The sequence below is a fragment of the Podarcis gaigeae genome (assembly GCF_964106915.1).
Source record: "Podarcis gaigeae genome assembly, chromosome: 16".
In the NCBI taxonomy this organism is placed as follows: Eukaryota; Metazoa; Chordata; class Lepidosauria; order Squamata; family Lacertidae; genus Podarcis; species Podarcis gaigeae.
The window spans coordinates 13201917-13228652 of NC_139693.1; the positions used below are offsets into that span (position 1 = coordinate 13201917).

The 26736-nt window shown below is 48.0% G+C and overlaps 1 protein-coding gene across 1 annotated transcript; it reads left to right on the plus strand.

The window, feature by feature from the left end:
- Nucleotides 1-794: 794 nt before the first annotated feature.
- On the plus strand, nt 795-26473 carry LOC310833643 (uncharacterized protein). Its single transcript, XM_083716319.1, has 9 exons — nt 795-1216; nt 3237-3339; nt 5574-5842; nt 14883-14996; nt 18331-18436; nt 20556-20824; nt 21475-21577; nt 23303-23571; nt 26182-26473. The coding sequence occupies exons 1-9, from the start codon at nt 1205-1207 to the stop codon at nt 26278-26280; spliced, it is 1344 nt and encodes a 447-aa protein (XP_083572445.1). The 5' UTR covers nt 795-1204; the 3' UTR covers nt 26281-26473.
- Nucleotides 26474-26736: the final 263 nt, after the last annotated feature.

The window sequence follows — 26736 nt, forward strand, 5'->3', positions numbered from 1 at the left end:
CATTTAAAATAAATGTACCTAAATCATGTGTCCATAGATACTCTTGATGAAACAAACAAGTTTTCAGCAGTTGTCTAAAACAGTATAGTCAAGGTGCCTGCCTTTTGTGGGAGTTGGAGAGGGGGTCTTCAAGGCTTTATTTATGCCAGCATTCACAGATGCAGGCTGTGTACACATCACCATTTATTCTGACTCCCATGAGCTGCCCACAACTGGTGTTTAGCCCAGTGCACGTTACACTGGCCAGTACAGTGGTACCTTGGGTTAAGTACTTACCGGTAATTCGTTCCGGAGGTCTGTTCTTAACCTGAAACTGTTCTTAACCTGAAGCACCACTTTAGCTAATGGGGCCTCCTGCTGCTGCCACGCCGCCAGAGCCCGATTTCTGTTCTCATCCTGAAGCAAAGTTCTTAATCCAAGGTACTATTTCTGGGTTAGCGGAGTCTGTAACCTGAAGCGTATGTAACCTGAAGCATATGTAACCCAAAGTCCCACTGTATTCATGTTTGTGTGTGCTTTAAATGTATGCTGTGGATGCAGCCAGTATTTCACAAGTATTTTCTCCAAAAAATATGTTACTTTGTGACTATGCCAAGGTCTACATCCTTTTAAAAATTATTGTTTGATTTTTAAACAGCAGCACAACTTGTGATATATCAATGTACACGCACACACCAAATCCTGGGAACTAGCTTACCACAGAGAGATCTGCAATTCCTGGCACCCTTAAAATTGCAGTTCCCTTAAAATTCTTTTTGGCGGGTGAGAGGGACGGCCTTTTCAACGTATGGCATGTGGGCAGCCAGAGAAGGTTGCAAACAATGCCCGATTTACAAGCTTCTCTGTGTATGTTTTTGTACCTTTCCTCTGCATGAGAAATCCAGGGGAAAGTTTTTTCCTTTCGGTGGCGGGGCCCACATTCTGGTGAAACACAAATATTGCACCTTTTGAAAAAAGAAAAGAAAATTAATGAGAGGCTTCCTCCAGTTTCCCCGGCTTTGGCTTTTGGCAAGTCAGCCAGTCCCTCTGGGATGCCTGCCTCTGCCCATTTCAACACCCTCAGCCCAGGCCCCTTCCAGCGCAAAGGCGATTTAGAGCCTTCACCCCGCCCTGCCTGCAGCTGTCCACAATCGCTAAACTAAGCCACTGTTCGCTGGCGAGGGTGGAGTATCCGTACTGGCCGGCCTGCCTGCAGCTCCTCAAGATGTCTGGCTATGTAAGTACCAACTTCGACTGCAGTTGACAGGGAAGCCGAATTGCCTCTGTTGTTGCTCCGACCATTTCTGTTGGTGTGCATTGTGGTGTGTCACAGAGCATGGCCGCTTCTAAAGCGTGTCTCTGTCATCTCTTGGCCGAGTTAAATATAGCCGTCTGTGGGTGCCCTCAGGGATTATGCTGCTCAAGGTTGGATTTCGACTCCCAGCAAAGCGTCCAGACAGGCCTCTGGACATTCAAAGTGATTGCTATTTTTGCTGTTAAATGAGAAGTTTCTAGTTCATAGGACTGTGGCAAAACACACACACACAAATGCGCTGCTGTGTTTTAAATGACAGGGCTTTTCGATTTGACGCATGGAATCAAATTGGGGTGTTTTTTGGATTATTGCGTCACGTTGTGAAATGGTTTAGTAGGTGAGTGTTATTGTAATGATGCATTGTTCTGAATTTTAGCGGTTCTGTCGTGAGCTGGTTTGAGCATGTATTTATACGGAAAGCAGCATAAAAATGTTAATCATGACATCACGTTGTGGTGTGTGGCACTGAACACGCATGACGACACCTGTAATTCTGAGCCCCAGTTTAGACTCTGTATTTAAGCTAGACTTAGTATGTTTTTGGGACATGGGTGGCGCTGTGGGTTAAACCACAGAGCCTAGGACTTGCCGATCAGAAGGTCGGCGGTTCGAATCCCTGTGACTGGGTGAGCTCCCGTTGCTTGGTTCCTGCTCCTGCCCACCTAGCAGTTCGAAAGCACATCAAAGTGCAAGTAGATAAATAGGTACCGCTCTGGCGGGAAGGTAAACGACATTTCCGTGCACTGCTCTGGTTCGCCAGAAGCGGCTTAGTCCTGCTGGCCACATGACCGGGAAGCTGTACGCCGGCTCCCTCGGCCAATAAAGTGAGATGAGCGCTGCAACCCCAGAGTCGGTCACGACTGGACCTAATGGTCAGGGGTCCCTTTACCTCTACCTGGTATGTTTTAGGAACTCAGTTGCCATTTTAAGTCTGCCTGCACCTAGCTGCTATCGCTGGTGTTCTTCAAGACATATACTGAGTGAGAAAAAGTTATTTTTACATTTTGCAAGGCTGTTTGTTTGTTTTTTTAAGGGGGAGAAAGGGAGGTAATACTAGGAAAATCCAGTCTGCCTTAAAGCAACCTGGGTTACTAAAACAAAAAGGCTACAAGTAGCCTATCTGTATGGGGAAGTTTACAATGTTTTATGGCGTTTTTATATTTTTCTGGAAGCTGTCCAGAGTGGCTGGGGCAAAAAAGTCAGATGGGTGGCATATAAATAATAAAATTATTATTATTAAGATTCCTAATAATAATGATGACAACAACAACAACAGCATATTACTTATACCCTGCCCATCTGGTTGGGTTTCCCCAGCCACTCTGGGCGGCTCCCAATAGATTAAAAACAGAATAAAACATCAAACATTAAAAACTCCTCTGGACTTTCGGTCAGCTTTAACCCAGTGCTTTCTGTTATCTCCTTAAACACCCTTTGCCCAAAAAATTGTACATATTTCCACCACATGTGAACATAATTCCTGGTTTTCTGGCATCCTCGGTTTCCTGCCACAGTCCTGCCTGCATTGTCACCTTGCTGATTTACACTCAGCAAGCAGGTGGTGCTGTGGGTTAAACGACAGAGCCTAGGATTTGCTGATGAGAAGGTTGGCGGTTCGAATCCCCGCGACGGGGTGAGCTCCCGTTGCTCGGTCCCAGCTCCTGCCAACCTAGCATTTCGAAAGCACGTCAAAGTGCAAGTAGATAAATAGGTACCGCTCCAGCGGGAAGGTAAACGCCGTTTCTGTGCGCTGCTCTGGTTCGCCAGAGTTGGCCACATGACCTGGAAGTTGTACGCCGGCTCCCTCGGCCAATAAAGCGAGATGAGCGCCGCAACCCCAGAGTCGTCCGCGACTGGACTTAATGGTCAGGGGTCCCTTTAGCTTTACCTTTATTACATCAGCTCCCTCCTGGCACTCGCTTCTCTGATTCTCTCTCGACAGATAGAGCCAAAGCCTGGAGACCTGATAGAGATTTCCCGTGTGGGCTACCAGCATTGGGCCATCTATGTGGGTTCCGGTTACGTGATCCACCTGGCTCCCTCAGGTAAGGTCCTTAGGCTTGTATCAGGTGCACAGCCAAGTCAGGCAGGGTTTACGGTTGCCGGCATTGCCAACTGGTCCTGTGCCTCTATGCTGGGCATTGCCAAGGTGGATATTATTGGCCACCTTTTCACAACGCAGAAAGCTGTGGGGCTTTTTCACAAGTGCTGGATTAGGGCCCTGGGCCTGGAGGAGGCTGTTTCTAGAGAGGTGTGCATCTTAGCAGTTTCCCCTGGATCACACCTTGCCACGCAATCGGGCCCAGACTCGCACACACACCCCTCTCTCCCCTCCATCCAGGCAAACAGGGGGCATGAACAGAGCCGTAGCTAGGTGATCTTGTGCCCCTGGCAGAACCATCCAGATTGTGCCCCCTACTCACAGACAAATTAGCTCTTCTTTCTGCCTCTCCTCCAACCTCCCCTCCACCCATTCAATTCACCCTCTATTTAAAACCATGTCTTATGAGGCAATAATCAATACAGTGGTATCTCTGGTTGCGAACGGAATCCGTTCTGGAGGCGAGGCCCGTTCGCAACATGAAAAGAGCGCAACCTGCAGCAGTGTGTCTGCACACGTGCGGGTTGTGATTCGCCGCTTCTGCGCAGGCGTGTGACATCATTTTGCGCGTCTGTGCATGCGGAGGCAAAACCCCGAAGTAACCCTTTCCGGTACTTCTGGGTCACCGTGGGATGTAACCTGACAGAAAGTAACATGAAGTGGATGTAACATGAGGTATGACTGTATATTTATAGACATGTTATTTAGCTGATTTTGCACCCCACCCCATCGCCTGTGCCCCTGGCATGGGTCCACCTTGCCACCCCCTAGCTACGGCCCTGGGAATGAACAGAGTTCAAGGACACATTTAAGCTCAGAGAAAACACCCAAGGAGCGGGTGAAGCAAGAAGAGTTTGAATTTGATATCCCACTTTATCACTCCCTAAAGCAGCTAACAATCTCCTTTCCCTTCCTCCCCCACAACAAACACTCTGTGAGGTGAGTGAGGCTGAGAGACTTCAGAGAAGTGTGACTAGCCCAAGGTCACCCAGCAGCTGCATGTGGAGGAGCAGAGACGCGAACCCGGTTCACCAGATTACGAGTCCACTGCTCTTAACCACTACACCACACTGGCCAGTGAGGGATGTGGCCCACAGAGGGTAAAATTTACATTTGTTGCCCCACCTTTTTTTTTGCTGCATCCTGTTTTTGCCTCTGGCTCCATCCACCTCTGCCATGTGGCCCCTGGAAAGTTTCCTAGAAGAGAATGTGGCCCTTGGGGTGAAACAGTATCTCCACTCTAGTCCTACCTTTAAAGGGCTGTATCCTCCAGACTTTCTTGTTTGGGATGATGAGGGTGAAGGGGGACGGCTATTGGTCTTTTTATTTTTATATTTTTGCTGAGAAACCAGACCTATAGGATCACATTTGGCACAGCTAGTCTTCTAGTTCTGGTTTTGTGTATTAAAAAGCACATCCTGTATAACTACATGGGTGATTTTGAATAATGAAGGTGGGGGAACAAAGTCAGGGAGCACAAGGACTGTCAATTCTGAAGAAGAGTGGACTTGAATTATCAATGGGCAGGATCCTTTCTTTAAATGATTCCTATTGTATAAGATAAGGGACGCGGGTGGCGCTGTGGGTTAAACCACAGAGCCTAGGGCTTGCCGATCAGAAGGTCGGCAGTTCGAATCCCCGCGACGGGGTGAACTCCCGTTGCTCGGTCCCTGCTCCTGCCGACCTAGCAGTTCAAAAGCACGTCAAAGTGCAAGTAGATAAATAGGTACCGCTCCGGCGGGAAGGTAAACGGCGTTTCCGTGCGCTGCTCTGGTTCGCCAGAAGCGGCTTCGTTATGCTGGCCACATGACCCAGAAGCTGAACGCCGGCTCCCTCGGCCAATAAAGCGAGATGAGCGCCGCAACCCCAGAGTCGGCCACGACTGGACCGAATGGTCAGGGGTCCCTTTACCTTTTTATTGTAAAAGATATTGGATATCACAATGGATTATGTTATTACAGGCTGGTGAAACTCAGATCCGGGAGGAGCAGGGCAAATGTGGCCCTCCAGTCTTCTTTACCTGGCCCTTAGCACCCCTCACCTGCCTTGCTCCACACCCTCCTGCCTGGATTGTGTCCTTGAAGTCTGATCTTGCCTCGTGCTTGTCTGAATGGAGGCTAGAGAGGAGTACAAAAACAGGCCCACTGCATTACTGATGTTCCCTTTGTGTCTTCCAAGATGACTTCTACCAGGCCAGCACCTCCAGCCTGATGTCTGCCCTGTCCGAAAAAGCCGTAGTGAAGAAGGAACTCCTGTGGAGCATTGTCGGGGACGACGCCTGCCGCATCAACAACAAATATGATCAGAAATACGAGCCGCTCCCGGCGAACAAAATCGTTCAGGAGGCGGAGGCGCTCCTGGGCAAAGAAATCCGCTACAGCTTGGCCAGCGAGAACTGCGAACATTTTGTCACTAGGCTGCGCTACGGCACGGCTAGGAGCGACCAGGTGCGTATCGATGGGCCACAGCCGTGTCTGCAGTGTGCCAAAGAAGCACAAGTCTCACTGCTTCAAAAGGGAAGAGCAATTTTGTGGCCTTCAGAGAAAAACGCTAATCTTATCGGCCCCTTTCTCCCAATGTATTGCTGTAAAAACTCTTCCTGGAGCAGCTGTAGTGAGAATGATGTTGCATGTTCCCCAATTGCCAAGCAGCTTAGGGACTCCAGAGTTTCCTGTGCATATGCAGAGTTCAGTTCTCTTGGAATGAAGGTCACTGCAGACTGTGGTGCATCTAGGATACTGTATAGGATTTTATTTACATACACGTACAGTGGTACCTCGGGTTAAGTACTTAATTCGTTCCGGAGGTCCGTTCTTAACCTGAAACAGTTCTTAACCTGAAGACCACTTTAGCTAATGGGGCCTCCTGCTTCTGCCGCACCGCCGGAGCACGATTTCTGTTCTCACCCTAAAGCAAAGTTCTTAACCCGAGGTAATATTTCTGGGTTAGTGGAGTCTGTAACCTGAAGCGGATGTAACCTGAGGTACCACTGTACATATATATAACAGTGTTATTTTTCTAGAAAAAGAGGTGCCGGAACTCATCATGAACACCTCCCTTGTTATCTTAGAATGGCAATGGCGCCACCTGAGAGGTGCTGGAACTGAGTTCCGGTGCATTCCATCTGAAAATAAAGCCACATACACACAGGAAAATGAAACTGAACTATCTAGATCTTGCTGAACTGTATCTTAACACGCTCATCAACCTAAGCAGACCCTCCAAGTGTCCCTATTTTCCAGTGACAGTCCTGGATTTACAGAAGCCATTCCAGTTTCTGATTTGATCCTGGAATGTCCCTCTTTTCCATAGGACGTCCTTGTTTGCATCGGAGGCTGTGGAGTTATGCAACCCCCGAGCCAAGGAGATAAGTAACTAGTTAACCTTTAGCAGACATCTGAAGGCAGCCCTGTATAGGGAAGTTTTTAAATGTTTCATTTTTATTATGTCTTTATATATGGTGGAAGCTGCCCAGAGTGGCTGGGGGAACCCTGTCAGATGGGCGCAGTATAAATAAAATTATTATTATTATTATTATTATTGATGACGTCCCTATTTTCACTGGAGAAATGTTGGCAGGTAGCCCAGCAACATCTTAGAGGCCTATACAGCTTAACAGTTTCCCCTTCTGTGTTGTTTGCAGGTGAGAGACACCTTGGTTGCTGGCACAGTAGGGCTCTTCGGCGTAGGCCTCGTGGCCATTGCGGCGACAGTGGTCAGCAGCTTATTCCTGCCCAGAAGGCACAGAGAGGAATAAATGGCTGCACACTCCTCCACCGATCCCCGTGGTGGGGAATGCTCTCTTGTTAGAAGCTTAGCCTCTTTCCTAGTCTGTTTCATATTCTGAAATCAGTGCAGTTCAGGAAACGACACTTTCATTTTTAAGCGCAAGATTCTGCTCAGTGAAGGTTAAACATGTTGACTTTGTGCTGTTATACCAGGAATGTTTTCAAGGGCGTCTTATAGAAACCTCACAGTTTCAGTGCCAATGGTTTTTGGGGGGGGTGGAGTGAGAGGTTGGGGGTGTCCTGGGGCCACATGCCAGTGTCTTCCTCATTGCTGTCACCCACTCTGCTGTGGGCCCAATCTGCATGGATGCCCAGAGGAAGAGCGCATGTCATGTGGGGAGTGTGGGAAGTGTTCCCTGAAGGAGTAGAGATGCTTAACTCTGTATATAATATTACCCCAGAAATCATGTTTGAACACTGACAAGGACCTGAACCATAGGGTTGTAGCCAATGGTAGCCCTACTCAGAGCTGGCCCATTTAAGTTAATAGGCATGTCTAAGCAAGGTTAAGGGACGCTGATGGCGCTGTGGTCTAAACCACCGAGCCTCTTGGGCTTGCCGATCAGAAGGTCAGCGGTTCGAATCCCTGCAACGGGTGAGCTTCCGTTGCTCGGCCTGTAAAGCGAGATGAGTGCTGCAACCCCAGAGTCGTTTGTGACTGGACTTAACTGTCAGGGGTCCTTTACCTTTTTTTAAAGCAAGGTTAATCAATTTTAATGGGTTTACTCTGAGCAGAACTTAGCTGCGTACAAGCCACAGAAACCAGTTCACACATTCTATTCCTCAAAGGAGGCTGGTATGCCACATTTGCACTCCTTGTTTCCTCACCACCTGAAGTGTTCTTGGTGGGCATGACTGACACGGCCTTCTCAGTGGTGGTACCTGAGCTGTGGGAATCCCCTGCTGCAGGAGATGTAGCTAGATCTCCTTTTTATGTCTTTTCGGACACCAGATAAAATTTCTTTTTTCTTTTAAAGGATGCCCCTTTTCTAGATAGCCACATTGAGAGACAAGCTTGCGACAGCCTGTTTTAGGACTGCTGCTTGCTGTTTCTCTGCTTCTAGAATTTTGTCTTAGGTACCTTTTGTCTGTTGACTTTTGTAAAAAAAATAAAAATGCCTTGTGGTTTCTGTTTTTAGAATAGAAAGGTGGATTTTATTTTTTTAAAGTCTTAATAAAATGTAAATACTTATTTTAAAAGATGTCTCCCTCTCTGGTCTTTAAGCAATTGTAAATGTGGAATAGAATTCCTCCTTAATGTCTCCAGAGGAATGGGGGCAAACTTATTTCTCTGTAACACCTCAGTTAGGAGAGGCGATGCAGTCCCTGGACACAGTGGTTAGCTGTCAATTCTGTGTCCAGGGCATCTATCTACCGTCTCCATCTGGTATGCTGTCTCAGACCTTGCCTGCCTGCGCACTGTCTCGCCAAAGTGATACATCCTCTGGTTATCTCCTGCTTGGACTACTGCAATGTACTCTACTTGGGGCTACCTTTGAAGATGACTTGGAAACTACAACTAATCCAGAATGTGGCAACTAGACTGGTGACTCGGAGGAGATAAATAACAGCAGTTAAATTTGAAAACAATATAATGTAGACACCTGTGGCAGAGACACCTGTGGCAGAGCTTGTTGATGCAACATATTGTTTCCAGTTACAGGTAGGTAGCCGTGTTGGTCTGCCACAGTCGAAACAAGATAAGAAAAATCCCAGTAGCACCTTGGAGACCAACTAAGTTTGCTATTGGTATGAGCTTTCGTGTGCATACACACTTCAGATATTTGAAGTAGTGTGCATGCACATGAAAGCTCATACCAATAACAAACTTAGCTGGTCTCTAAGGTGCTGCTGGAAGGAAAATTTTTATATTGTTTCCAGAAAGTGCAGGGGTGCCAACTTGAATAAAGTATTTGGGGGGCCCCAGGTAAGGGACCTCAGCCCTTTGGAGTTGGCTCCTATGGCTGTTGTATCTCAACAGAAACGCTGTTACACAGAACAGGGGCAGCCACACTGAAAGCCCTGCTCTGTGAAGTCGGCTTGTGATATCTTTGGAACTTGCAGGGGAAATTCTACAGGAACCTCCGGCCCTCCAGAAGCTGCTGAACCCCCACTCCCAGCAGCCCCATGGCTGGGATGGGAACTGTAGTTCAGCGACACCTGGAGGGCCAAAGGATTTCCTAGACCCAATGTAAGGGCTAAGGCAGTCTCTCGAGTGACTTTGTCCCCATGGATGAAGGAACTGAGAAAAAGTGAGTAAACACTTTCCTGAGTTGGTGGGGCAAATGGTATCATACTCCCCCACTTCACATATCCCCCCTCCCAACAGTATTTAATGGTTACTTGGTAACAGATGAGGTAGCGCTTTCCCTGTGATGTCACTCCAAGCATCAGGTAGAAAATGGGTGGTTAAATTCATTTGCCACAGGGAAAAATTGACAGCCCACTGCAGGTACACAAGGGTTTGTACGTGGTTGGAAAGGGGGGGTTTCTGCCTCTAGTTTTCTCTACTTTATCTGCGGTGGTTGCTGGGGTTTATTGAATTTGTACCTACCTCAAGCCCAACACTCACAGAAGGAGGCCCTGACGTGTAAGTAAGAAAAGAGATCTTCCATCAGGGAAGTTAAGGGTATAGGCTTGGTCCACAGACACCGAGCTCGGAATTCCGGAGTTCAGGAATGAGGCAAGATGTTCAGGACTGAGGGAAGAGGTCCCAGTGGTTTCTGTGCCCCTGGCCTCATTTCTAAGATGAAGCGCGATGGGCTCACCTGCTTTGGGGGACTGTGGAGATCCCAAATGAGTGCTCTCCTCCTCTTGAGTTGTCTCCCCATCGCAGCCTCCTCCAGCCTCTGCAGAGACTTTCTGTTCTGCTTTGTGGTGGTGAGGAAGGTGCCAGGACCCCTGATCCGACTTCTAAAGTGGCTGGTTGAGGCCCACCAGGGAGACCCCACCTCCCATCAATTAGCTCCTTCTCCTGGTTTCCTGCTGCTCTGGGCACTGACAACACAAAGGCTTATGGTGCTATCGGGAGAGCAGAGTCTCTCTCTCGGATTCATTTAGCTGTCAGAATATTGGTTTCCTTGCTTTGGGATCTGATGATCTGCCCATGCTAAGCCAAGCTGCTACAATATTTTTTATAGAGCAGCTTTTGCCAGCCTGGTGCCCTCCAGGTGGATAGCTCAGTTGGTTAGAGCAGGGTGTTGAAGACAACAAGGTTGCAGGTTCAATCCCCTTATGGGACAGCTGCATATTTCTGCATATTTCTGGACTAGATGATCCCTTCCAACTCTACAATTCCAGGATTCTATGTTTCTATTTTGGACTACAATTCCCATTAGCCTCACCAGCAGAGGGCAAATGGGGTTGCAGTCAAAAAACATCTGGTTGGCGAGGGCTGATATAGTCATCAATATACAGGACATTTGTTGACTTAGACAGGCCCCTGCTCCCAAGGGGTTTACAATCTAAATTTTAGCCGAAGTTAAATAACAGAAGTGGCAGGGATGGGGAGGGTGGCAAATACAGGCAAAGGGGGGCGGGCGATTAATGCATTTTAATTTTGGTTGATTAATCATTTGTCTTTTAAAGTGATTAAATGGAAATGAATTTGCAAATGAGAAAACGCACCTTGGGGTGCTGGAGAAATCTTGTTGAATAAACAAGCCGTATCACTCATTGTCAGAAGGAAAGGCCACCAGTATTTATTCGTTATATGTCCTATTATAGCAACAGGCCGGACCCAAAATAGCTTTTCTGAAACAGACACGGCTGCCCTTGACTTTCAGCTGCACTGATTAAAATTGGTATTAGTCGTAGCAGGAATGGCATTTAGGCAGCACTGTTTGAACATTACAAGTCATCCTGACGATGGTCTTGCAAAGTAGGCCATGATTGTTACCCACTGCTCCCTCATGTTGCAGCTGAGGCTGAGAGAATAATGGCTTAACTAAGGCCTCTTAGTGATTTCATGGATGAGGTAAGAGGATGGTCTTAGTCACTGCATGCACCAGCTGGTGTGTGTGTATACACAGAAACCAAAATATATTGGTATTTTCAGCCTTTTGTCCTGTTTGGTATGACATGGGTCCTGTGGGGAAGGCAGAGAGCTATGTATGTGTAGAAAGGAACTGACACCTATTTTGCTGAACTATTGTTGATTCCCACCTAGAGGTTTTGAGTTAATAAATAAATAAATAAAAATAAAATTTATTACTTATACCCCGCCCATCTGGCTGGGCCTCCCCAGCCGCTCTGGGCAGCTTCCAACACAATATTAAAAACACAGTAAAACATCAAACGTTAAATTTTTCCCTAAACAGGGCTGCCTTCACATGTCTTCTAAAATTCAGATAGCTATTTATCTCCTTGACATCTGATGGGAGGGCACTCAATAGGGCGGGTGCCACTACTGAGAAGGCCCTCTGCCTGGTTCCCCATAACCTCACTTCTTGCAGTGAGGGAACTGCCAGAAGGCCCTCGGAGCTGGACCTCAATGTTAAGGGAAGAGTTTATGCTGGATGATGCTCCCAATTCAAGAAACCACAATAATCATAGAGATTATTATTATTATTATTATTATTATTATTATTATTATTATTAATAATAATAATATACCACCCTTCATCGAAAGATCTTAGGGTGATTCTCTAGATAAAAACACAAGATAAAAGCACAAATAAATAGTTAAAACAGAAACAACAAAACAACAACTCAATGCTCAAGGCAGCTTACAACATGACAAGATTTACATAATTACGAAAGTCATCAATAAATAAACCACATCAAAAAAAAAATACACAACCAAATGGAAAGCAATTTCCACATAAATCAAAATCTAAAACTAAGAATACAGCATTAACATCACAGTTTTAATGTCACAGATAAAAAATAGCAGCAATTTTAAAAAACAACGCAGCCCTCTCTGCCCAGCAGCAGCTCTTATATGGCCTGTCAGGCCCTGCCCTAGACTAGGTGGTCATTGGCAGGGCTGGGGCCCTCCTCTGATATCAAGCTTTTCTCACAGTTCCCCACCTGCTGTGTTTGCCTACCAGAAATTTCCTCCCTTTTTTTTTTGCAAAGGGAATATATTTTGGGGGAACTAGTAGGGTTGCTGGAAACCACCGGAGGGGACAGAGCGGTTTTGTGCTCAGGTCTTGCTTGTGAACTTCACAGAGGCATATGGGTGGGCATTGTGGAAACAGGAAGCTGGGCTGGATGGGCCTCTGGCCTGATCTAGATCTTCTTGTGTCATCATGCTATGCTCATGGGATTATGGGAGCTGGAGTCCAGCTCTATCTGGAGGACCACAAGTTCCCCACACATCCTCTAATAAGACGTAGAAAGTGAGAGCGCTTGGGCAATTCTCCCTTCCCCACTCTAGGCAATGGATCTCCTAGGTGTGTTCCCAGCTGCCAAGGCCTTCTTAGAATAAATTTTGCCTGGCTGATGTGTCAATACCCAGAGCAGCCTCATGCAATCTGTGGCCAGCTCACACCCAGCCCAACAACTGGATGTTGTGTCTTGATTCTCCTTTCCCCCCCAGTACCAGACAGGCAGTCACCCCTCTGAAAAATAGAGGCCATTACACAGGCCTGATGGGTTTGGTTACCCAGAATTGACCTAGGCTCTTGGATCAATGTTTAGAACAGGTGTTGGGAATTTTGACCCTCCAGAAATTGCTGAACTACAACTCCCATCATCCTTGGCCATGCTGCTTGGGGCTGATAGGAGCTGTAGTTCAGCAACATTTGGAGGACCAGTGGTTCCCCACATCTCTTTAGAGTAGGGTTCCCCAAACTTGGATCTCCAGCTGTTGTTGGACTACAACTCCCATCATCCCCAGCTAGCAGGATCAGTGGTCAGGGATGATGGGAACTGTAGTCCAAAAAGAGCTGAAGATCCAAGTTTAGGAAACTCTGCTTTAGAGGATGTTATACTTGTGCTCTGAACCTCCCTCTCCCTCTCCGCCTTCTCTCACCCACCTCCTTTCAGACAATCCATGGCTGCTGCTTGTTTTTATAAGTACTTGTATGCCAAGTGGGCTGGGGTAGAGGGAGAGTATAGGCAGAGTTCAGCCAGAATCAGATTCTTTCAGGAACTTGAACCAGGTCTTTCAGGACCCTGGACAGCAGAGCCCAGGGAGCAAATTACTTGATCCCACTTGAGTGGGATGTGTGGGAGAACTTTAACTCCTCAGATATTCATCAGTCCCAGTCAGGATGACCAATGGTCCCAGAGATCATAGAATCATAGAACTGTAGGGTTGAAGGGACCACTAGGGTCATGCTCTACCAACTGAGCTATATGAGTTGCCGTCCAGCAGCCTCTGCAAGGCCCAAACTTTCCCATCCCTGAACCAGAGTTCGTGTTCTCAAGCCCTTCTCTGCATGCTGGGTGGGACCTCTCCTCCTCAGGTTCTGCTTCCTTGTTGAGGTGAGTAGAGTCTTAAAGGGGCAGCTGTCTATCCTGGAACCTGGCATTCCATTATGCTCTCTGCTGCCTCACACTGGGCAGGCTGCCTCTGTTAGTGAGCAGGTGCTGATGCAATGCAAGGCCCTCACAGAAGAGAAGTGGGACCCCCTTTTCCAGCCCAGGTCTTGAGGGATGCAGTCTCTGAGGATCCAAGGCTGAGCAGCAGGGCATCAGATGTAGGAGTCCCTGGTTTTGGACTACAATTCTCATCATCCCTGACCACTGGCCCTGCTAGCTAAGGATGATGGGAGTTGTAGTCCAAAACCAGCTGGAGATCCAAGAATGTGCTGGATTATGCCCATTTAGTCCAGCATCCTGTCCTCATGGTCACCACCCAGAGGCTTCTGGGAAACCAGAATCTGAGCACAACAGCACTCCCTGCTGCCTGTGAGTCCCAGAAACTGGCATACTGCCTTCTATCGGACGAGGCAAAGCATAAGGAGGTAAAGCATGAGGTTGAATCCTGACAAGACAGAAGTACTGTTCTTAGGGGACAGGGAGCGGGCTGGTGTGGAGGACTCCCTGGTCCTGAATGGGGTAACTGTGCCCCTGAAGGAGCAGGTGCGCAGCTTGGGAGTCATTTTGGACTCACAGCTGCCCATGGAAGCACAGGTCTGTTCTGTATCCAGGGCAGCTGTCTACCAGCTCCATCTGGTACACAGGCTTAGACCCTACCTGCCTGCGGACTGCCTCGCCAGAGTGGTGCATGCTCTAGTTATCTCCCGCTTGGACTACTGCAATGTGCTCTACGTGGGGCTACCTTTGAAGGTGACCCGGAAACTACAACTAATCCAGAATGCGGCAGCTAGACTGGTGACTGGGAGCAGCCGCTGAGACCACATAACACCGGTTTTGAAAGACCTACATTGGCTCCCAGTACGTTTCCGAGCACAATTCAAAGTGTTGGTGCTAACCTTTAAAGCCCTAAACGGCCTCGGTCCTGTATACTACCCCCATCGTTCTGCCTGGACGCTGAGGTCTAGCGCTGAGGGCCTTCTGGTGATTCCCTCACTGCGAGAAGCAAAGGTACAGGGATTATTATTATTATTATTATTACCACTGTGGCTATTAACCACCAATAGCTATTAACTGCCAGGGTTCAAACCTGGGACACTCTGTATGCATTTATGCGACACTTCACCTTCATTGGCTGGCCCTTGATTTAGTAGATATGAGAGGATGAGGAACACAAGCTATCTCTGCTTTACCCAAATGCTTTCCTTCCTAGCTATGCCCATTGGAAGCCGACACTGAGAATAACACACCAAGCCTAGTGAAGATGAACGACGAGGAGCAAAACCACTCAGCCTTCTTCATCAGGGTGAAGAACCCAGCTGAGCGGGTAAGTTGCCACCAGTGCACCACTTGAATCACAGAGCTGGAAGGGACACTCAGGGTCATCTAGCTCAACCCCTCCAATGCAGGAGAGTTGCTTGCGGGCAAGGGAATTTGTGGTGACAGAGCAGGGTACTTTCTCTGTCGCTCCAGATGTTGGGATGAACCGATGCAGTGGAGGCTAGTGCCCGCTGGCAACGAGGCCAACAGTAGGTGGAGCCAGAGCCAATGATAGGTGGAGCTGCAGTGGCGGAGGAAGGGGGGTGCGGTGGGTGTGGTCCACCTGGAATGTCATCCCTGGGGTGTGTGTGACATTGCTGCGCTGCCCCCCTGGGATGCTCGCCGTGGACAGCCTCTGTGGAGCTGATTCCTATTCTTCCCCTCTGAATTCTACAAAGGCAACACTGAGAATTAGGAGAAGGAGGCCAGCATCTGGGGTCGCCCACTGGGCTGGTTGTAAGAAGAGGCATGCAGGTGGAGACTGGCTGAAGGCGGGCTGGACTTGGCAGAGCAACCTAATAAACCAGGGGTCAGCAACCTTTTTCAGTCCACCGTCCCTCAGCCCATGTGGTCGGCTGGAGTATATTTTGAAAAAAATATATAAACGAATTCCTATGCCCCACAAATAACCCAGAAATGCATTTTAAATAAAAGCACACATTCTACTCATGTAAAAAAACGCTGATTCCCAGACAGTCTGCGGGTCGGACTGAGAAGGCGATTGGGCTGCATCTGGCCCCCAGGCCGTAGGTTGCCTACCCCGTAATAAACCTAGAAGGCTGTGGACAGGGGTCCACATCCCCACTAAACCAGGAAGTGCATTGGGCAAGACTGAACCAGGAGTTCATTTATCAGTGTAGCCTAGTTCACAGATTTGTTGTGAAGCTGAGGCAGGTTGGGAGGCAGGGGCAGAGATATAGCCTCGTAGGCTACCTTGAATTGTTTGGTGAAAGGGCAGACTATTAAAAGGAAAGGGAGATGATGAAGAAGAAATGTGTAATACATACTCATCTTCCTATTTCTCTTCTTTTCCTGCTGAGCACAAAACTGCCAGCAGAGGGAGTTTCGTCATAACTGGGGGTGGAGGGGGTGGGGCGGAGAACCACCACCTCTGAAATATCCGTGCTATGGAATTTGTTGACTTTTGAGAGGGCCCTCCCCCCCTACTTTTCATTGAAGATTTTCTTGTGTAACAAAAAAGTACATACTGTATAGCGTCTCCACTTTCATTTCATAGAGTCTTTCTCACAGTTCGTTTACATGCGATAAGAGACACTATTGTCATAGACATTATGCGGAAAAAGAGAGGAGACAGAGGTGGGGAGAGATAATGTTCTTTCGTTCTAGTGCAGGGTTTTTTCCAGGGTGTGTGTGTGTTGTCATATTTCAAACAGTGAAAATCCAGACAAAAAAGGGTGGGTTGTTTACCTTTTTTACCACTCCAGCGGGAAGGTAAATGGCGTTTCCGTGTGCTGCTCTGGTTCACCAGAAGCGGCTTAGTCATGCTGGCCACATGACCCGGAAGCTGTACGCCGGCTCCCTCGGCCAATAAAGCGAGATGAGCGCCGCAACCCCAGAGTCAGTCACGACTGGACCTAATGGTCAGGGGTCCCTTTTACATTTGGGTCCCTTTACCTTTATATGTGATCAAGGGGAGTCACACCGGGGTGAAGGCATCCCCCTCTGCTTGTCCCCGTGCTAGCTTAAGCTTACGTTTGCTGGTTAACTTTTCTAATAATAGGACATGGCGACAGATACAATCCGAAACATTCACCGGACTAGCGTAACCATTCCTCCAAAACAAACTAAAGAAATCTCCTGTCTCTTTAAGAGCAGCACAGCAGGGAGTAGTTTTGCCAGTGGCAGCTTCTCTGCTGCAGCCATGCAGTTAGCTGTGATAAGAAGGAAGTGGTGAAATTCCCCCCTACAGCACAGCTGTTTAAAAAGGCACAGGAGGTCTGGATCCAGCAACCCAGAAAAAGGATTTTCAAGGGTTTCGATTCCAAAATGAATGGCCCTCTGGGCAGCTCATGAGCAGAATTTGGCAGGCTGGGGTGGGTGGGCGGGCGCAGAGCCAGATAAGAACATGGCAATGGCCAGCTGCCTAGAGGGTTCTCAGAAGTTGTGCTTGTGGACGTATCTCCTTTCTGCAGTTAGCTGGGCAGACTGCCTCAAGGACGCCATCTAGGCTGCAGTCCCGGCCTGCCTGTGCATTCGGTCAGTTAATGTGAATGGCCAATCCATTTCTGCTCAGCCATCTAGGTGTCGCTGTTGACAACATCGATTTAAAACAGCCTTTCTCAACCTGTGGGTCCCCAGATGTTGTTGAACTACAACTCCTATCACCACTAGCTAGCAAGGCCAGAGCTCAGGGATGATGGGAGTGGTAGTCCAACATCATCTGGGGACCCACAGGTTGAGAACTGCTGATTTAAAAACAACCAAAGGTCTCTCCAAAGATGGACACTGTATGAGAACTCTTCTTATCTTCAACACCCACAGAATTCCAGCCATAATCATGGAAAAGAAGGCTCACTTAGCGCAGAAATACATCTTTCCATACCAGCATTTTGTAGACACTTCAACCTACCCCCCTGCTTGCACCGAAAAGTAATATTGTCTAGTCATCCAAAGTTGGCAGTTGTTCTACAGCTAAAGAAGCTCTCAGTCAATGGGAAGGATTTTTTCATCGTGGTACCAAATAATAATCGTGTCCCTGATTCACCAGACTGGGCAGTCCCAGAGGAAGCGGATTTGCTAAATAACTTTACTAAGCTAACAGACAAAAAACAAAGTATCATTCTTATCAAGCTGAAGAATTTACACTCCAGGTTGCTACAAATAAAACAGCATGGAAAACAACATCCCCTGCAAGTGTCACAGAAAAAGCGGAACATCCTGTTTTTTATCGCAAGAGAACGGCAGCCATTTTGGTTGCCACGATCTCAGGCAATTTCATGGCACAAAATCCGCCCCCCAAAGCGCTTTTTCAGGGTTGCAATCTTGTGCGGTGCCCCCAAATGCATATTTTGGGGTGCTGTGCCTTTAAAAAGCACTTTTGGGGGAGGGGAAACCATGGTGTTGTGGACCTTACACGGTGCTGTGAGATCTCACATGGTGCTGTGAGATCACAGCAACAAAAATGGCCACCATGCTCTTATGATAAAAAATGGGAAGATGGTGTCCCAGATTTTGGCTTGGAGAATATGTAAATCTGCCCCCCCTCTTTGTCTGGCCCTATGGACTCTCCCCAGGCTACCTGTGCCCTGCAGGCCACCCCCATCGTGGTATTGTGATGGTTTAGAGCAACAACTAAACTTTGTCTCCCGTTTTCCTTCTAGGATGAATTAAAACCTGGAGACCTCATTGAGATATTCCGTTCTTCTTGTCAGCACTGGGCCCTCTATGTTGGGGATCGGAAGGTTGTCCACTTGGCAACTGAATGTGGTGAGCTCAGCAATACTTGTGGCCACTTATCTTGGTTCTGATGACCTATCCCTAGAGTTCTGGTGGGGAGACTTTGGTGCTCAAGATGGGGTTGTACTCCAGTTCCCAACCACCCCCGGCTAGTGTGGGCAACTGTAAGGGGTGGTGGGAGTAGGAGAGTCCAAAGTTTCCCTTGTCTGAAGCCTGGGGGAGTTTCTCTTCTCAAACCACTGCAACGACTCCCCTTCTTACAATTGCACTGTTGCTGTGCCCTTTAAGCAGAGGATAATCAGAGCAACAGCTCCACCTCCTGGCAGGCGTAGAAGTACCCAAACAATGCACTTCAGCACACTACAGCACTCTTCAGTTAGCTCCAAGGGATTTAACACCAAGCTAGGAAGATGGGGATGAGTCGTTTATGGTTCAATAAGAGATGCAAAGTTTACTGGTGTCAACATGTAGTTGACAAGTGGGTGCCCTGGCCCAGTGGCGGAGCAAGTCCTGGGCGCCTGGGGCGGGCCAGGACGCTCCGCAGGGCCTCCGAGGAGTCTGCCTGCCTTCTCCCACTCAGCCACCCTACAGCTGAGGGGGAGGCAGCAAGTGGACTGTTTGGGGCAGCGCGGAGCCTGTGGGTACCCAAGTCACCGCGTTACTCCCAGGAGAGACGCATGGCTCGGGTGTGCTGCAGGCTCTACGGTGAGGGCTGCCAACCCCTCAGTGGAAACACCCGGGGCAGACCGCCCCCCCTTTCCCCTGCCCTGGCTGCCAGTCGAAGTTGGGCCATGGGCCCATTTGGCCAAAGAGGGGGTGGGGAGCGAGAGGAGGAGAGAAGGAATGGGGGAGGGAGGAAAAAAGAAAGAAAGAAAGAAAGAAAGAAAGAAAGAAAGAAAGAAAGAGGTGAAGTAAATGCTGCAAATTCATAGAGCCCCACAGGGCAGGTGTGGGGAGATTCAGGCTCTTGTGTGGGGGGATACTAACTGGAGGCTCTTGTGGGGGGGGATGCTAACTAGCATGAGGTATGCTAACTGGAGTCAAGGAAAAGATGGAGCTGGGGAGCAAGACAGAGCACAGGTGGGGACAAATATGCAATAATCACAAAGGGACCTAATGGAATATTGAATCCACTTCAAAATAATCTTACAATAGCTCTTCTATTAGCTCCTCTCTTTTTTAGTCAGGGCTATAAGACTTCTGATGCACCTGCCAACATTGCATCTCCATGGCTGCCTCCAATGGCTGCCTGGGCCTTGTGAAGCCTCTCTGCAGCAATCCAGTTTTAACATATACCTGCAGCCTAGTAACTGGTGCTGATCAGGAATTCTAAGAAACCTCAAAATTAATGCAGCTTTGAAAGGTTCAGTCCTCCGTCTGCATTCAAAATGGCACCCAAATTGTATCCAAACACAGATGAAAAATGAGTCATTGAGCTTAACAACCACCACGCCAAATTTGGGTGGAATTTAGGCATGTATTTAAAAAACACTGAGAAAATGCTTCTTTAAAAAGCTTTTAGGAAAATATTGAATTTGCCATAAGCTCACCATCACCATCTAGTGTCGCATTTCAGGTGTCAGAAAACTTTTTCAGCAGGGGGCCGGTCCACTGTCCGTCAGACCTTGTGGGGGGTCAGACTATATTTTGAAAAAAATAAACATGAACGAATTCCTATGCCCCACAAATAACCCAGAGATGCATTTTAAATAAAAGGACACATTCTACTCATGTAAAAACATGCTGATTCCCAGACTGCCCGCGGGTTGGATTTAGAAGGTGATTGGGCAGGATCCAGCCCCCAGAACTTAGTTTGCCTACCCACGGTATAATGCACTTAAAAACACAGTTAAAACATTTCATTTGCAGCTGTATAGCTGTCTCCTTGGGTTAAAGCCACTGCAGTTTTGAATGGCGCAGTTTGCCCTCTTGATTAAAAATGGCATCCAATTGCTACTAAGTGTAGATAAGAAACCTGCTACTTGATCTCAGGAACCGCCATGGCCAACTTGGTTACGGGATCTTAAGAGGTGTCTGAATGCCTAGAGAACAGATGGGGAGATGGGCAAGCTTTCCGAGAGATCGAAAGATGTGCTGTTTTCGTCCCGTTCTCACTCTGTCTCTCCCCACTCTTCCTTCTCCTCCCCAGGTGACCATCTTCCGGATGGAACTCCGAATGCCTTGGCGGTCTTGCCCGACAGAGCTTACGTAAAGAAGGATTGGCTGGAAGACGTTGTGCGGAAGGACCGGTACCGGGTGAACAATAAACATGACGAGACGCAGCCACCGCTCCCCCTGGCCAAGATACTCTGGCAGGCCGAGGAGCTGGTGGGCAAGGAGATGCCCTACACCTTCAACAGCCCCAACTGCGAGCATTTTGTTATGGAGCTACGATACGGAGCAGAAATGAATGAGCAGGTGCAGTGGGCAGGGTACCGTGCGCTTAGCGTTCAAGGGAAGAAGGCCTGTCAGCATACATGGGAGTTGTAGTCCAGCCACATCCATTGACTATTGGCATTGGCTACCCCTGGGGTGATAGGGACTCGGATAGCTCTGTGGGTTAAACCACAGAGCCTAGGACTTGCCGATCAGAAGGTCGGTGGTTCGAATCCCTGCGACGGGGTGAGCACCCATTGCTCGGTCCCTGCTCCTGCCAACCTAGCAGTTCAAAAGCACGTCAAAGTGCAAGTAGATAAATAGGTACCGCTCCAGCGGGAAGGTAAACGGCGTTTCCGTGCGCTGCTCTGGTTCATCAGAAGTGGCTTAGTCATGCTGGCCACATGACCCAGAAGCTGTACACCGGCTCCCTCAGCCAGTAAAGTGAGATGAGCACCGCAATCCCAGAGTTGGTCATGACTGGACCTAATGGTCAGGGGTCCCTTTACCTTTACCCCTGGGATGAAGCACTGGGCATGGAACCAGAAACAGCAATCTTGGCCACAAAAGGAAATGCTACCTTTCTGCCTCATCTCTGGGAGATGGGCAAGCAGCAGCCTTTTAGCGCCACCAAAACCCCCCACTTCAATCTTTCTTTAATTTTCTTTTTCTTTTTCTTTTCTTACCTGTAGGATGAAATTAAACCTGGAGACCTTATTGAGATCTTCCGCTCTTGTTATCAGCACTGGGCCATCTACGTTGGGGAAGGCAAAGTTGTTCACTTAGCTCCTGAATGTAAGTTTCCATGGAAAGCCCTCAGCCCAGGACAAAGCCCATGAAATATCTTGCTCCTACAAAGTCTTGGTGTGGAATGAAGCCTGTTATACCTTCAGGGACAGACCACACCCACTCAGGCCCCTCCCCTTTCTTGGGTTGCAGAAGGCCTTAAAGGGGCAGCTCCGTGGCTTGGATCCTAACACTCCTTCTTAAGAAGTATTTCATGGCATGAGCTCCTAGGATGGCTTATGGGCAGGGGGAAAACTAGGCTTTATTTCACTCAGGTCAAAGACCAGGTTTGGCACGCCCCCACGCACATTTGTGCGCGCACACACACAGGCTGGGAACCTCAATGGCACCCCTCTGGGGGCTTCACCTGGGGCAAAAAACCTGGCTAGCCCCCTGCTCCCAACATGGCTTTGGTTGTGGGAGAGTTCTGAGCTGTTCAGGCTTTGTAATAGAATGACAACAAGAACCATTTATAATAAGGTTACCAGATTTTTTCCAATGAATCTGGGGACACTTTTCAACTTCAATGGATTTTGAATGGGGACTGATTTGTAAATCTGGGGTCTGTCCCCAGGAAATCGGGACATCTGGTAACCTTAATTTATCACACACACACACACACACACACACACACACACACACACACACTTTAGAGCATTTCCTGATACTCTGTGCAGAACTCCAAGGATTGTACATGGCTTGTAGAAGGCACAAGTGCCGCCTGCAACAAAGCGTTGCAGCATGGAAGTGCTTCTGTTCAGGGTTCCAGACAGCCAGGCTCTTTCAAATACTCTATTCAATTTGAAAGGCCTTTGGTCTGATCCAGCAGAACTCTTTCATGCCACCAGATGTTGCTGAACTCCCATCAACTCCCTTGGCCATGCTTGAGGGGGCCTCTGGGAGTTGTAGTTCAGTAACATCTGGAACAAGGGGGACGCAGGTGGCGCTGTGGGTTAAAGCCTCAGCGCCTAGGACTTGCCGATCGAAAGGTCGGCGGTTCGAATCCCTGCGGCGGGGTGCGCTCCCGCTGCTCGGTCCCAGCGCCTGCCAACCTAGCAGTTCGAAAGCACCTCCGGGTGCAAGTAGATAAATAGGGACCGCTTACCAGCGGGAAGGTAAACGGCGTTTCCGTGTGCGGCTCTGGCTTGCCAGATGCAGCTTTGTCACGCTGGCCACGTGACCCGGAAGTGTCTCCGGACAGCGCTGGCCCCTGGCCTCTTAAGTGAGATGGGCGCACAACCCCAGAGTCTGTCAAGACTGGCCCGTACGGGCAGGGGTACCTTTACCTTTACCTTTACCTAACATCTGGAAGGCCAAAGGTTCCCCATGCCTGTTGCAGTGATCAGGAACCTGCGGTCTTCCAGACATTGCTGGACTACAGTTCCCATCATCCTTGGCTATGCTGACTTAAGGGCCTGATGGTTGCTGGAATCCAGCAACATCTGGAAAGACTTCACGTTTCCCTGTAGGAAGTCATTGTGGGAGCCAGAAGATGAAAGCAAGTTTCCTTTAAATAGAGTGTTCCACAGATGTAATAAAAAATAGTGGAAACAGCAGCAGCAGCAGCAGCAGCAACAACAACCATCTTAATGGCAGGAGGGTGATCAATGTGCTCCAAATTTTTGCTTCCCCAGATCTCCCTATTTTAATTTGTCCTTTCAGTTCTTCCTGCCCTGTTTGTAGATTCTGAGCCCCCGAGAGTCTCCCCACCTCTTTCTTCCTTCCCTCCAACAGGCGACCGTCTTGCAAACGGTGCCGCCAGCGTACTGGCGGTCTTGTCTGACAGAGCTTACGTGAAGAAGGACTGGCTTGATGTTGTGGTGAGGAAAGACCAATTCCGAGTGAACAACAAGCACGACCTCACGATTCCTGTGCTGCCACTTGCCAAGATCCTCCAGCGGGCAGAGGAGCTGGTTGGGAGGGAGATGCCCTACAATCTGACGAGCCACAACTGTGAACACTTTGTGATGGACCTGCGATATGGAGTTGCAATGAGTGACCAGGTAGAACTGCAAAATGTAGAGCTGGAAGGGGTCCAGTCTAGTCCACCCTGCATTTCAGAAATCACAGCAAATTCCGAGGACGTCTGTTCCACTGCGGAACAGCTCTTACCCTCAGAAAGTCATTCCTCATGTTTCGTTGGAATCTCCTTTCTTGAAGTGAGACAGCATTAGGTAAAGGTAAAGGGACCCCTGACCATTAGGTCCAGTCGTGACCGACTCTGGGGTTGCGGCGCTCATTTCGCTTTATTGGCTGAGGGAGCCAGCGTACAGCTTCTGGGTCATGTGGCCAGCATGACTAAGCCACTTCTGGCGAACCAGAGCAGCGCATGGAAACGCCATTTACCTACCTATTTATCTACTTGCACTTTGACGTGCTTTTGAACTGCTAGGTTGGCAGGAGCAGGGACTGAGCAACGGGAGCTCACCCCGTCGCGGGGATTCGAACCACCGACCTTCTGATCGGCAAGCCCTAGGCTCTGTGGTTTAACCCACAATGCCACTCGCGTCCCATGAGACAGCATTAGTTCAGCCTCAATGTTTTTCCTTTCTACAACATGGAAATAAGGCTTGAGTCTGACATTAATAATAATAATAATAATAATAATAATAATAATAATAATAATAATATATTTATACCCTGCCCATCTGGCTGGGTTTCCCCAGCCACTCTGGGCAGCTTCCAACAAAATATTAAAATGCAGTAATGCATCAAACATTAAAAGCTACCCTAAACAGGGCTGCCTTCAGATGTCTTCTAAAAGTCTGGTAGTTGTTGGTCTTTGACATCTGGTGGGAGGGTGTTCCACAAGGTGGGCGCCACTACCGAGAAGGCCCTCTGCCTGGTTCCCTGTAACCTCACTTCTTACAGTGAGAGAACCACCAGAAGGCTCTCGGTGCTGGACCTCAGTGTCCGGGCAGAACGATGTGGGTGGAGATACTACTTCAGGTATACTGAAGAGAAAGAGGGAGGAAAGTAAAGGTGGTGTGAAGGGCTTCTTTCTTTCTCCTTTACATTTCCTTTGTTATGTTGTCATGTCTGGCTCAGACAGGTTTCGCAGGTTCCTGAAGCAAGGCCAAAAACCTGCAACACCTCTTTGACCAGAAAAGAGCATGTTCACTATGGCAGCAGTGATGTCCTTTTTTTTGTAGCACTTTCAACTCTCTGGAGCAAAAATCCCAGTACACCTGCTGCTTCCCTCTTACCCCAAAGCCTACCCCCCTATTAGAGCTAATGCATTGCAGCGAGTAAACTGTAAACCAGGAAGTCTCTGGTTCAAGTGTGGCCTTAAATTAACTTGAAGTGAGGCAGTGTTTGTTCAGCCTCAGTGTTTTCCCCTTCTGCAAAGTAGATAACGACCCCACCCTACTTTGCATTTAAAGGTAAACACACTGAATCTGGGCTTTCCATAACAACACACAAACTGAAACACTGAAATCTTTCGAAATTCACAGTTCTCTGAATTTTGCAATGTTCTTCTCCAGGCAAGAAAATGTGTAGGAAAAAATGCACAAAGGGGACAAAGTGTGCATAAAACAGCATAAATAGTAAAATAGTAAATAATAGTAAATAGTAAATAGTAAATAGTAAAAAAATAACTTGGGGGGGGAAGCATTACATTGGGGAAAACTGCATGGAAAAAAGTGCTCATTTTGCAAAATTGCATATGAAAACATGTGTATATATAGGAGACATTCATCCTGATAGATAGATAGATAGATAGATAGATAGATAGATAGATAATACTTTATTCGGCTATAAGCCCACAAGGTAAAACCAATCAATAAATAAAATAGCATTTTACATTCTAAAATATCAACTAAAATATTTCAACGCATAATCTCCTTCACATTACATACAATCTCTAGATGTACCATATTGTGGCCTTGAATATAAAGATGGTGGATAGAGTTTACTAGATTTTTAATAGTCATGCAGCATTCCATGAAGTCTTTTATATGAAAGAACTGAATTTAGGAATCTGGCAACCTGTAATGTTCTACGAAAACATGTGTATATATAGGAGACATTCATACTGAAATGCCGATGAATTTGCAAACTGAGATGGAAATGTGGAGGAAAAATGAGAAACAGAAAGAAAGTGAAACAGATGGACCCACCTGCACCATAGTTCCCAATGATCCCCGCAGAGAGGAATTGATGGTTAAACTACTCTGGGAATTGTAGCTTTGTGATGACTCCTAACAACTCTCAGCACGCTCAGGATTTTTTTTTTTTTTTGGGGGGGTGAGCTACAACTGTTTAAAGTGGGTATAATACCTCTTTAAATGTAAGATGGGGTCAGATTCATCCAGCCTTACAAGTCTGTTTGTAACCATTTATTAAAAGAATGGATATGATGTGAAGACGGGGCTTCTCCACACTTCTGTTTGCCCACCCACTCCCTGCCAAGAAAACTAGGGGTTTGGCATTTGTGATGATTTAGCACTAAAGAGCGATTTATCTGAAAGAAAACAGTGGGGGGAAAGGTAAAGGCGCTCAGACACACGACAAGCGGAAGTGTGTGTCGGGCGTGTGACATCAGCATGCGACTTCTGCAAATCTCTCTCTGACTCATAGCCCACCCACCATTCTCTCCCATTTTCTTATAGGTCACCGAGGCCATTGCTGTGGGGACAATTGGCATGATGGGTGTGGCGGCCGCCATGATCCGATCTGCGGCGAAGAGGCGCAAGCACCGCTACGAATAGCTCGTGGGGAGGGGCCAGGGGCCTCCATGGCGGGATTATTACCAGCTCTGGGGGTGTTTTTTTGACTGCCCAGCGTCTTTTATTTGACAGATTGTTTTCAGACCACCAGACCAAAGATTAAATCAGATTTCGTGACAGAAGAAAACCATCCACCCACACCGTGCTTGGAGCCAATAAAACTCTCTTCAGGATATACACTTGTGGCAGTATCTGTTTTGTTGACGACTCCGCTAAGCCCTACTTTGTCCGGTGTACGTTGCTAAGGCAACAAAGTGGTGATGGCACCGCCAGTCTCGAATGTGAATAGCTAAGCAACAGAAATGGTGGTACTAAGCCTCTTGTAATGGTTGCTTGGCAACAAAGAGGCGGGGGCAAGGTTGGCCTTTTGCTGTGGTTGCCAGGCAACAGAGAGGGGGTGATGCTGCCCTGTGTGGTTGTTATTAGTCGGCACAAAGA

Bases quoted from the DNA above. Each gene is read 5' to 3' on its own strand.
- LOC310833643 (XM_083716319.1), top strand. The intron at 5,843-14,882 runs GTGCGTATCGAT...TTTCCTTCCTAG, and splicing joins GCACGGCTAGGAGCGACCAG to CTATGCCCATTGGAAGCCGA. The intron at 21,578-23,302 runs GTAAGTTTCCAT...TCCCTCCAACAG, and splicing joins TGTTCACTTAGCTCCTGAAT to GCGACCGTCTTGCAAACGGT.